The 13,548-nt window shown below is 39.9% G+C and overlaps 1 protein-coding gene across 1 annotated transcript in view; it reads left to right on the top strand.

Annotated features, from left to right (window-relative positions):
* The first annotated feature begins 5,801 nt into the window (after positions 1–5,801).
* The window catches only part of LOC308403342 (integrin alpha-5-like), a 53,900-nt gene continuing 46,153 nt past the window's right edge, over positions 5,802–13,548 (top strand). Inside the window, exon 1 of the mRNA XM_080892667.1 lies at positions 5,802–6,179. Within this exon, the coding sequence (XP_080748793.1) occupies positions 5,980–6,179 (200 nt within the window). The 5' untranslated portion in view covers positions 5,802–5,979. The remainder of the gene's footprint in view (positions 6,180–13,548) is intronic.

Raw genomic sequence — 13,548 nt, 5'->3', positions numbered from 1 at the left:
ATGACTGAAGAAGTTAGTCTCTGTGGAAACGAATGGGAAATCTCTAATCTCTATTTCTTCCTGTAAGACTATTCTTTTTCCTCTACTGCTTAGTCAGCAAGCAGAGAAAGGTCAAAGGTCAGGCTCAACCATTCAAGGAATCGGTGAGATTGCTGCTCTGTGATACAGCAGAGTAGAAAAAACATTAGAACACCACTGTTCATACTGTATATTCTTTATAAAGAAGTATTTTATAATAAAAATGCATCAAACAGACACGTGACAGCAGGGAATTTTAGCTTTTATTGGAACAGGAAGCTGTGAAAAAAAGTATACCCTTACTGCTTCCACAGGACATAAGAGGATAAGTAATCAAATGCACCTGATTAATACCCCACTGTGAGCACCTCTATAAAAGCAAATGTTTTGCTGTTATAGACACAATGTAGACACTTTATTAATGAACAAGCACCAAAGGGTTAAAGAACTCCCATTTAACAGGATGAGACCTTCTGCAGAACTAAGCTCAGGAAGGGTCATCCACCTGATGTAATGAGGGGAGAGGAAAGTGACAAGCACGGAGATACAACAATATTGATGGTTGCAGCTTTTACTGATCCACCTAGCTACAAGTGCTCGTGCTAAACATGCAACGTCCAACAAACTGGGAAACAGAAAAGAACCACTTGCAAAAAGAGACCTATGAACAGTAGTAAGACCTCAAATAGAGAGATTTAATTACAAAATAAGTTGAAACTCTTTTCAGTTCATCATCTTTTTAAAGTAGTGTGCAGAATTAGGATAAGCACACATCGATTGGCACCTAATGACAGTTGCAAAAAGTCTGATTGTCCTGAGGCAGCTTATTTCAGGCTTGGCAAATACCTAACTAATAACCTTAGAAAAACATTTCCAAACTCCTACATTAGCAGACATGTTGTTGTTTTAATTGCAGTAATTCTGTTGCTCTGTGTGTAAAGGTAAGAGTGCCCTTACCTTCATTGTTCAGTGCTCAAGACAACATGCAGACACTCCTAGCAGGTGTGTGTGTTATGTCTCTTATCACCTTCGCCCTGACATGATGCAGACAGTCCTGTGTGGGGGTGAAGCTGAAGGGAATTTTGGCTGTAAAAAGGCATAAATAATGTCCCCACACATGGCTGGTGAGTGGACCAGTGGAAAATGAGACCCTTTAAACTCTGCAAGCACATACGATTGCAAACGATTGCAGAAATGCTGAAAAGGTTGTTTCAGTGTGTGCTTCTGTTCTCAGGCCTTTCCAATTAGCGACTGCAGATAGAGCCGGCACAGCAGGCATTTGAGCTTTTGCAGTTTCAGCATGCTCCTTGTAGCTCAGAGCGTCGTCTTTTTTTTCCACAGCAACGAGCCAAATCAGTAAAGGTCACCTCTGTGCACTTCCCTCTGCTTATTTCTGCTTTGAAACTAAGGTTAGAAACACATAGTAAGCACAGATGCAGAGAGTGTGATTGATGTGATGATTGCTTTGTTTAATAAGCCAATTTTCAGTAAAGTAATGGTGTATCTAAAAAGATATTATTCTGTCCATCCCTCCATTTTCTTCACCTTATCAAATTGAGGATCGCGAGGGTGCTGGAGCCTATCCCAGCTGCCATAGGGTGAGAGGTGGAGTAGGCCCTGGACAGGTCACCAGTCACCAGCAGGAATAACTTTATGAATGCATCTGTGTATGTATGCATTTATTTAATTTTGTAATTGAACTAAAAAAGGAAAACTCTCATATATTCTACATTCGTTATCTGTAAAATGTTACTTTATTTTCGATGTTTGTGGTGACCAGCTCGTGAAAATCAGAAATTCTGTCAATCCTCTCAAATTATTAGAATTATTTTGAGTCCCTTTTAGTAGGAAAAGTGCAACGGGGATGAACCCCGACTTGGGAGGATTGTCAATAAATGTTGCTTCAAGAACTTCAGAACCAGAGGCAACATCACAAGACCTTACCGGGGCTGAGGAGACAAAGAACTGCACTGTTGCTCGGTGGCCTTGTTTTCACATGAAAGTAAATGTTGTATTTTATTTTGAAATCAAGGCCCTAGAGTCAGTTTGATGCACAGAATCCAAGGTGTTTGTAGTCCAGTGTGAAGTGCAGTCTGATGATTGTGGTATTATGTCCTCTGCTGGTGTTGGTGGTGGTCGGCCCACAGTGTCAAAATGGGTTTAATGTATTTGATTGGCCAGCAAACTCGCCTAGCATGACCCCATAGAGTCACAGATAAGCTTGAGGCTTCTATCAAAACAACCTGGCCGGTGTCCTGCAGGTTTTAGGTCTCACCCTGGGTCAACACACCTGAATCACATGATTAGTTTATTACCAGGCCTCTGGAGAACTTCAAGACATGTTGAGGAGGTCAGTTAACCTTTAAATCAGCTGTGTTGGATCAAGGGCACATCTAAACCCTGCAGGACACCAGCACTTGAGGCCTGGAGTCCCCCCACCTCTGCTATAGGGGGTCTCCACTTCTGATCTCAAGCACTGGGTACTGCTAATATAAACTAAACGCACAGCTGTCGTTTTGAAGCACTTGCTTGGTATTCAGCTTCTGTAATTAACTTACCACAGTGAACAGAGAAATCCTTTAGAATAACTGTTTTCCAGAAGCAGAGTTACAGCTATGCTGCAGTCTTAAAAATGTTACAACCAAATTTAACATTTTAATTAATGAAATAAAATCGGGCCTCCCTGAGCCTGGTTCTGTCAGATTTTCTTCCTGTTGAAAGGGAGTTTTTCCTCCCTGTTGTTCCCAGTGCCTGTTCATAGGGGGTCATCTGCTTGTTGGGGTTTTCTCTGTATTATTACTGTTGTAGGGTCTTTACCTTACAAAGGCAACTGTTGTTATAATTAGGTGCTCTATAAATAAAACTGAATCAAATTCAATTGAAATGAATTGAACTGAATATAAATATGAGTACCATGTTACAGATATCCAGAGTGTCAGTGGGCACTTGAATGCACCAACAGAAAATGTTGCTTGTGGTCTTCACATTTGTCCCCTGCATCAAATTGTACAACTGCTACAAAACAAGTTGAATAATTTATTTATATATCTACAAAAATATATGTCTAAATGAACAAAATGAAATAAAATAAAGAGTCAGCCAAAAAGACAAATACCTTCATGGGTCAGTGGAACTGTTTGCAACAACACTAAGTGCGTGTGATTTGTCGTCAGTAGAGAGAAACTTAGGGAGGTGCTGCAATAATTTATTGCCTCATTGCATATTACATTGTAGTTTCAGCACCAGATGGCTCTCAAGCCAAATACATAGCACTGTGTGTTTAGCAGTGCCACTAAACCCTTATCATTGTATTTGGTGCTAGTTTGCAGTTCATACCTCAGGCCAACAGAGGTCAACAAAGGTCACAGGTTGCTTGAGTTATCCAGGCAGTTTGTACAACACATGGTAATGTATATACTCGATTTAAGCCAGGTCTTCACCTCACAGCCGCAACTCCTTTTGAATTTTAACCATCTCCACTTATAGTATATTGCTAAATAATAGGTTTTGAGTGGTGGAGACAGGCACTTGTGAGGAAACACAAATGTTTTAAACTCATTAAAGTTAATGAATAGACCTTCAGTCTCATGGATGTGCTATTTAAATCTGTTACTGAAATACATTCTTGGACAAGGAAATACGTAAAACCCAGCACATTACCACATCAGCTGGCATTTGTGACTTTATAAGGGGAACTAAGCGTTGTATTATGAGTTGCTACGAGGACCACTGTGCCATGTGAAAATGTGTTTTTACCGAGTGAAAACAGTCTTTGTCCAAGTGCTGTTGCCTTTGGCAGGTAATGCATTTTGACTCACTGTTTTTCAAATCTGGGGCCCTCTATTACTATAGGCTGCACATTTACATACACATAACCATGACCAAAGGAGACTAATAATCACACAGTGTATACTCGCCTGCACGTCTGCAATGATAGCAGAAAGTTTATTCCCAGCAGAGTGACGAGAGACTGAGCTGAAGGTGGAACTCTGTGGGCTTTCCCAGTTTAGTCATGCCGAATTGCCTTGACATGTCTGCATGGTAGAGGAAAAGCACAACTCTGACAGTAAGTCTGACTTTGAAAACATACAGCCTCTTTTCTACACACGGATGAGTGAAACTCCAAAACAGCAAGAACAAAGATAAAAGAGTTAATTTCTTCTTTGTATGTTTTCCAGGAAGATCTTTGTAAATGCTAAGAGCAGCTATAATCAGTGTTGGTACAATGATGAGGTGTTAAATGACAATATGAAAACAAAGTAACAATGTTCCAGTGAACTGTCACGTCAATCTGCAGCTCCTTTCAGCAATACAGAGCTTTATACCGACGTTCGGTTCTTTTATTTATTAGTGTAGCAGCGTTGGGAATGTATTTCTGCTGAAACCTAATGTAAAATTTGGAAGTGCATCAGCTGTGATTTGGTAGCACTGCATAAAGGAGTCGACTCTTGCAAAAACATGAAGGTAAATCTGGAACCTTCATAAGAACTTTAGATGTCTGACAAGTAAATGTCAGTTGTTGGCTTACTCTTAGACGTCACATAGTCTTATTTTCCACTGCAGCAGCAATAAAAAAAGAAGAAGCTTAAAACCCCGCTCTTCACTACCTGATGTCTATGTTTCCATTTTAAATTTCCTCCTTTCTGTTAAGTAATGGGATTCACTTTTCCCTAATCGTTCAATCATGAACTCTTCGCAAAAGCTAGACTTCCAAACTTGTTGCCAAGTCACAAATCCTGTTACATGATTGGAATGACATTTAGAGAATAGTCTTATTATGCTAAATGTAAAATATTTAACAGTTGGGGAGCCGTAAAAGTTACAGCAAGTGGTTGCCAACTGTCCTGTGTTAGCCTGGTGACCTGCCCAGGTTGTACCCTGCTTCTCCTGCTATGACAGCTGGGATAGGCTCCAGCCTCCTGTAATGCTGAATGGATAAGCAGAAGTGAATGGATGAATGGGATACACTGAATGCTGAAACCTTACATTTATGTATACATTACAGATATTAACTGTACTTTGTACTGTACACATTTCTTCTAGTAAGTCACACTCTAAATACAGCACTTTACTGTCATTTTTGAATCCACGGCATCTTTCTGCATCTAACTACGAGGTCTAAACCATCTTTGGTAAGAGCCATAGTCCTAATTCTAACCCTGTGCAATCCTCTGGTTTAAGATAAGCATTGACATGTAAATCGAAATGAGGCAACAAGAGAGTTTAATTGATTTAACAGGGCTACATTTGAATAAATAAAAAGTTCAGCTAACATTAATCCAAACGTTAATAAAATGACTGCATTTAGCATTTATATGCATTTAGCTAAAATGTGTTGCAGTTTTGTTTGTCTATATAATAATATAGTGGAAATGTTAATATATATTTATGTGCATCAAATTAAAAAACAAATTTACTGAATTACAGTATTGTAAAATGCAAAGTTTTTATAGTATGATTATTGTACTGCAAAAATACATCTTCTCTTGCTGTAGAAGTGAAATACAGTTTTGATACTGCAGCTTGGAGTCACTGTAACTTACAGTAGTGGCCTGTTTATTTACAATGTGCAATGCTGAAATAACCACTTCTCTCTTCGGTGCCTTGAGGTAAAGAGCTTTAGCCCACACTTGAGGTTCTGCTGTGATATTTCAGATTTCGTGCCTTTTAGCTTTTTACAGCATTTTTTTCTTTGGGAACCAGACTGTCTGGTAATATTTAAAAACTCCACCCCCATATCTGGCCGCACTCTTCCCCTCCCTCTCACTCTGACCCTCTTCCTTTACAGTTCATCGTTCACTGTGGGACTCTACACCGGACCTGTTGCATCTGAAGGAGAGGATATTCAGGACACCAGTTTATGATTACGACTCCAAAGGCGTCCCGCGGAAGGAACAGCACGCATGATGCGTTTGCGGCGCTGCGGCTGTTCAATGAAAGAAGAGACGCGCAGCACAAGAGATGGGTACCGTTCCTGGACTTTCACCTACCCGGTCTTGGGGAAAATGTTGTGAGTGCGCCGTGCTGGCTCTACCTGTAGTGGTGCTTTGGTTTCAGCTTGGCGCCGCTTTTAACTTGGACACGGAGAACCGCGTCGTCTTCACTGGACCCCCGGGGAGTTACTTCGGCTATTCTGTGGAATTTTTCAAGAACTCATCCAGGTAAAGTGCCAGGAACGGCCACAGAGCTGGATTCTTTCTCCAGGTCAGCGAGGGGAAGTTTTCCGGCTCTCCTTACAGTTTGTAAAGTTTCTTTTTATTTCTAGTGTAAGATTAAAATCTTGTCCTTGTGGTTACTTTACGCAGTAACCCACTTCTCTTTTGGCGCCCCTATAACATCACCCTGAGACACAGAGCAGTATTTTCTGGTAGAGCCACCAATCCTGACATGAGAAACAGATTTTAGATTTTAAAAACGCATCTCTGTGTTTGGATCACAGCCTAAATGTGTGTTTACTTGTGTTATTGGCCATTGTCCCAGCTCTTTAAAGGTTTAAACAGCATGGGCTGGGGGGAAATGTATGAAATGAAGCTCACATGCATATACACATACATCTCTCTCCCCCTCCACCACACACACACACACACACACACACACACACACTGGATATAGGCCCAACTCTGATTGGAAACAGACACACAAGTGTGTGTCTGTGTGTGATTGAGGGAGCAGGGGGTTAACCTACAGCAAAGTAAGAAAAATGCAAGTCTTATTCTGAATGAAGACTGAAGGGGCATTAAGGGTTTCCCGATGTTCTTTACTGACAGATGAGGAACTGCCAGGTGAGATGAAGTTAAAGATCAAACCTTCCCCTACAGACAGCCTTTAGCATCACCTATATCTCCTCTCTTCTGGGCACTAGTGGAAAAAGCACACACAGTGATTTTGAAGAATGTGTGAAGTTTATCAAGCAAAACCAGCCTTAGTTACAGTTCTGCATCAGATTTGTTTGAGAGGCCAGTGCCATGAAAAACTAAAACGTTTATAGTAGACTGCAATACTTCAGGGACTCAGTCAGTGAAAACATATTCAGTGTAGTGCTAGAAAAGAAAAACCTGGTTTTCCCAGTTTGAATCCACAGTAGCTGTAAATAGAAAAGAAAAAACTACTTTTCTTTAAACAACATAAGCCAAATAGAAAATGTTACAATCTGCTGTTATAGCGATGTCGTGTACACGTGTGTTTTAAATTGTCACACAACAAACTGTGATCAGGTTTGGCTAAACTGCTATGTTTTATAGCTGGTATGGAAATATCACATAAAAAAGCCTTGTTCTTTTTTTTGTATACTTTATTAATCCCCTGTAGGGAAATTACTCTCTGGCAGTGGGCAGCCACCAATCCAGCGCCTGGGGAGCAGTGTGTAGGGATGGTGCCTTGCTCAGGGCTACCTCAGGGTAGCTCTTTGGTGGATTTGAGCCCCTGACCTTCCAATCATGGGGCGAATGCTCTACCTATTGAGCTACGTCCTCCCCTCCTCCTTCATATATATTTTTAAGTGAGCAGCAGTAATTTATGGATTTGTTTAAAGTTTTTTTCTTTCAGAAAAGTATTTATTTTACATTAATGTACTACTGAGTCATGAACTGTACTGTTTGTGGAGGTCAGTGTAGCCAGATGTATAAATCACCAATACTTTTGTACAATGTTCTGTCAATGGCTCTAAACAAAACCGCGTCACAGTACAAACAGTACAAACAAACAAACAAACTTGGTCCTCTGTATAACACTTCCCTGCTCAGTTTATGGTCTCAGCCAATCATTTTGAAAATTTTGGTTATTCCAAATTTTAGAAAGGAAAATATTTCAGCAGATGCTCATTTGCTGACATATTGTGATTGACAAGCGAATGAACATGTGGTTTCCAAGCCAGGCCCGCCCCTTATGTGTCACATCTGATTTCTAAACAACAAAAATGATAAAACAAACAAACCGACTCATATCCAGCCTTCAAAATGGAACATCACAAACTGTGGGTGACGTCATAGTGATTATATCCATCTTTTATATTGTGCTGTCTCTGGTCAGTACATCAGATGAATGCTAGAGTCACACTAGAGAAAGAGACAGGGCAGGACCAAAATGAATGCAACTTTGTTCAATGAACCTGCGATCTTGTTGCCCTTGTGACCGTTCACAATCAGTTCTCAGATTGACTAGGGTGCATCAAGACAGCAATAAAGCTGTTCAGTCAGTGCTGCAACAGAGTCAGCAGTTAGTGTTATAGAGGGCGGATGGAGCAACCTTGATTATCTACAACTAACAGTAAATTGTACTGCATTACCCCCCTACACAGTCTTCCTAGTGCTGGTAGTTTACCAGTTACAACTGAACTGCTAACAAGCTGACAGAAACAAATACCCTCAAAGTTCTCAACCACATTTTTCTATTTTTCCCTGGAGACAAACAAATCCATGTTGGTTTGTCCAGTCAAAACGCCCTGTTTTAGCCAGCTGTTCACAGCTGCTGACAGCCTCTGGAAGATATGTTACATCACCTAAAAGCACTTTATGTTTGCAAGCCTCGATGATGACAGGGTTGTAGTTCAGTTTTGCTGCAGGTTTAATCTGCTTTATGTTACCACACCGGAGAGCAGCTGGTAGCTGGCAGCCATTGGAAGTCAAATGTAAAGCTACTTTTGCTGGAGTTCACTTACACCATTGTCATCCCTGGGGGCTCACAGACTAAAGTCAATGTTGGTTTAATGAATGTAGATATTTTCATTTAAGGAGGTCGGTTAAGATTACGTGAGTTTGCTCAACTAAGCTTGTGGCAGTCAGAGGGAATATTGTGGAGTGGTTCCTGAGATGTTGGTTTACACACATCTTTTTTTTCTGCCTATGCTGAACAATACCACATTTTGTCTTCCACCGAATTCAAGCGTACTGACAGCAGAGAAATGCAGCTGAATGTCTTCCTGTGAATCTAGTGCTTGTTGCGATGAGTAAACAACACAGGAAAGGGATGCAACTGCTGAATTTTCATTCTGCTGATGGGATAGTTTCTGCAGGCTGTCATGCATTCTGGCAGTTGCTTCGCTGTCTGTCTGTTGGGAGCCTTGGGAAGCTTTCTCTAGCTCATATCAGGTGCTGTGGTGAATAATTATACGTTAGGTTTTCTGTTAGGACAGTGCATGTATTCACTTAGTAATGAGAAGCATTTTGGGATGACAGTCTTGTGGCTTTTTGAGGAAATCAAAACTATGCAAAAATTAGAGAGGTTTGGAGCATTTCTTAATTAGGCTAGGAATATGCAGACGAGTGACTTGGTTTGGAGAACAAAGTCATCTAATGTTTACTACAGCTTTCGGAGCTGTAGACAAACAGTTAAATCCTTCTCATGTGCTGAAAGAATTCTGTCCTATCTGGAATGTGACAGAAGTACAAAACATGGCATATCACATATCAGGTCATTATTTATTTAACAGGAATTATGCAGCAGAAGGTTTGGCAGTTTGCTGTGCCGGAGCATTCAGGTGTTAACATGTTGCTAAGGAAAAAAGACATCAGCACTAATCTTAGAGATAAATGGGAAGGGTTATAAGGTATTTTCCAAACCATTTGTAGTTCGTTATTCTACAGTGCGGAAGATTATTCACAAAGTTGAGCTCACTCACTACAGGCATCAGTTAGCATGTTAAATGTCAAAGTTAATGACAGTAACATTAGAAAAAGAATGAACAAGTATGGGTTGTTGGGCAGGGTTGCCAGGAGAAAGCCCCCTTTCCCCCAAAAAGAACATGGCAACCACAAGGCTTCTTTAACAGTGTTCTTCTAACATTCTCTATATAAAGCGCCTTGAGGCGACCTTTGTTGTGATTTGGCGCTATATAAATAAAATTGAATTGAGTGGAGTGTATATTTGGAGAAAACCAAACACAGCATATTAGCACAAACATGCACACCATGCCAACTACAAGCACGGTGGTGGAGGCGTGATGATCTTGGCTTGTTTTGCAGCTACAGCAGCTGGACTCAACCATGAACCGCTCAGTATACCAAAGCATTCACGAGTGAAATATGAGGCCGTCGGTCTAACAGCTAAAGCTTGACCCAATTTTGATCGTGCAATGTAACAATGCTCCTAAACAAAGCAGCAAGTGTTTAACTTAATGGTTGAAAAAGCAAATCAGTATTTTTTGCAGTGACCCTGAAATGGTGTGATGCAAACTTCAGTGAACTGAAACTGTGTTGTAAAGAAGAGCAGGTCCACAATATGAGACCAATGAAATCATACAGCAAACAATTATTTATTACTTCAAGTTATTGCTGCCAAAAGTGGGTCTCCAAGCTACTGAAACATGGGGTGTCCTTAGTTTTTTACATACAGCTATTTTGCAAATACTGACACAGTGTAATATGGCATGTGTCAGGTAATATTTGCCTAATGTTATGACACTGATAATTTCTGATTATGTCTTGATATATAAAATCTTAGAACAGACACAGCATGTACTTTCTTTTTGCCATGACTGTAAAGTTTTCGACACCAGGAGGATCTAGAGAACAATAAAGCTGCCTAACACCTAAGATGCTTTATGTGCGATTGCCTTTAAGGTGTCACTGACTATATGGCTATTCATGGACTGAAGGATGTATAAAAAATTATATATTACATACTAATTATATGTGTTCATCTTAGTGAGATACTGTAGTGGACTGTTTTGCTTTTGTCTTGCTTGTTAAAACACACAACTAAACGTTATTATAAAGCCGGTTTACAATTTGTTTGGATAGTTTCCCTGTTCATAAATACTGCATAATAAATTGATTCTTTTTCATTTCTAATGGTCCTTCCAGTATTACAGTACGCAGTGCTTCAGAGGTCATGAGGGAATTTCTAACACTGTATTGGTTTGTTACTTAACACTGATTAGCAGATATCTATATCAGCAGCTGAAAACTGGCTCCAGAAAAACGTACGTGTTGGTGAACAAAATGCTGTATTGAGGCTTTTTAAGGAAAACTAATAACCAATGTAATGTGGCTACATCTAGGCTACAGTCTGCAGTGTTGAAATGAAATTTCTTACAGACGTTTAGAATACCAAGATTTATAACTTCCTGTAGTCTATTACCGCCACCAAAATATTCTTTTTTTCCACTACTTTGGTGCAGTTTTGGAGATTCGGTTATTACACTTGCCTTTTGCTCTGATTACTCATAGAGGTTCAGTAATGATCTCATGGTCACAAGTGTAAAGACACTAAGGGAGCAGTATTTCAGGGAATTCTGGGCCACACGCAGACGTGTGAGTTCAGTGAGTATATTTACATGTTAACCAAATACAGCAGATTTTTGGTATGGGGGTCCAGTTCATGTAAACACCATATCCTGTTTATTATAAGAACCCTGATAAAATCTTAAAAAATCTGAACAGTGACAGCACTGTGATGCACGTCAGCAGTTCCCAACCATGCTAATCAGGTTGTGTCTACAGACAGTACTGATCCCTATCACGGGATCAATAGGCCTGTAGGTCATGAGCAGTTCTACCAGTTCTTTGTTTGGATCATTTTACAGACCTGATGTGGTGAAACTACACAAATAAATATAATTTTGTGTACAAATATGCCACCATTAGGACACAACCTATTTTGGAATAATGTGACTGTGAGTAAATTCAATGGAGGTCATAAATCTTTCACTAAAAATTATACGTTGTACTGCTCCTGAGCTTCTTTCCTGTTCGCAGCTGTTCCTGTTGAACATGAGTTCAAGGAAAGGAATCCTGTAATTTCGGGGCTCAATAGTGTCATTCTACTGATAAACATCCTATTGTTCAGGATTTGTAGCTCTAGTGTTTTTAGTCACCTCAGAGAGTGAATAAAAGTTATATACTGATTTGAAAAAGTGAGCCACTGAAAGCCTGTACTCTGCACTCCTTAGTGGCTGTGGAGTGAATGGTTTATAAGGAAAGCTCATCCAGCCGTGTAAATATTCCTAAGACATTTTGGGGGATGGGGAGAGTACAGAGTCTGTCTGATATCTGCTAATGTCATCAGTCACCACTGTCTTAAGCTGTGCCATTGGCTCTGGGTTTTTTTTTTTTTTAGCAAGGCTGCATGAATAACAGGTGTAGGTATATATTTGCACGATATTTATCTATATCCATGCAAGCAAATGTTTAGAACAGCTTTTGATAGGTCACATTAATGTGTGTTATTGCTTTGTTGATTTCCAGAGTATATCATGAAAATATGCACAACCATCTCAGGATACTTCTTGTCTACGCTCCCATTTTTTCCACCAAAGTTTGTTTAATTTTCTAGCTACAAAGCAAAAGTACGTTCAGCACGAAAGTAATAACTGAGAGATAGAAATCTATATCTCTTTAACCTAAAGGAGCTGCCACATGGTTGTGCGCTAAGTGAAAACACTGAGTTACTGTATTTGCATAAATAGCTTCTCGTCATTGTAAGACAAAAAAGCAAATGACCACGTCTTTGTCTTTCTAAACAAATCAAAGGCTAAAACCATACCTAAACAAGGCTTTGAGAAAGATGATTGCCATTCATTAAAGTGAAAAAGAGCTACAATACTCTGGGACCAACGTGTTGTCATCGCAACACTTTGAGTCTATAATTTCCAAACAGGTCACAGTCACCTACGTAGGACAAAATATAAGAACAGAAATTTAACTATAACCAGGATAGGTCCAAGGTCCAATTTATATTTGGAGAAAAAGGCTCTGTTCTGGGATTTTTTTCTACCTTTCATGTGAGAACATGAAGCTGGAGGTGGGCAGAGCAAAACAAGACTGTAGCCCAGAATAGACAAAGCTGGACTGGGACTTATGCAGCACTCTGAGCTTTTAGCAGACAACATACATGACATTAAGTCAGACACAGGATGAAAGGAAGAGTTGGGTTAAAGTGGGTTGCAAAGCAGATTGCAGGTGCAGAAAAAACTGCCTTTTAAGTTTGCCAATAGAAACCACAGAGGGGTATAAAGTGAACCTTCAGTGATGGGGACTAATGTGTAGAAGGCGAAACTACTAATTTTGGAGGCAAACTGGACTTATTTGGGAAAAAATGTAAATTTTTTTATGTATATCAGTTAATTTCACCCCTGGTTGCAAAGACTTGGGATAAAAAAAATTGCATATCTTTATTTCCTCGGCCTGGAGTTAAAGTTAGGATTCAGATTGGGGTCAGAGCATTAAAATGGAGGGCAGGATAAATGACTATAAGTCTTGGTGTTGTCTGTAGATTTATGTTTAGCAGTGCCAGACAACGTCCTGTAACTGTATCTAACATCTGGTGTAAAAGTAACTGGTAATGGCAGGGATCGGTGGGAATGCTGAGGTAATAGCTACAAATTGCTCTTTAAATGTTCTTAACATACCTCTATGAAACAGTTGTGCTGAACTTTACAAACTTCTATAAACAAAACAATGTGATCTAACTTCTCAAATCTTTATGGCTGTGTTTTCATAGCCGGCAGTACAGACTGTCAGAGTCTGGTTTCCTCTTTGTCATCATTTGAGTTCTGATTAAAGGAATTGTGCAGCATTTGGGGAAATGGACATA

Source organism: Rhamphochromis sp. 'chilingali' (genome assembly GCF_963969265.1).
Source record: "Rhamphochromis sp. 'chilingali' genome assembly, chromosome: 9".
Taxonomy (NCBI): Eukaryota; Metazoa; Chordata; class Actinopteri; order Cichliformes; family Cichlidae; genus Rhamphochromis; species Rhamphochromis sp. 'chilingali'.
Note: the sequence above shows the minus strand (reverse complement) of the source record. Positions and strands in the feature narration are given on the sequence as shown.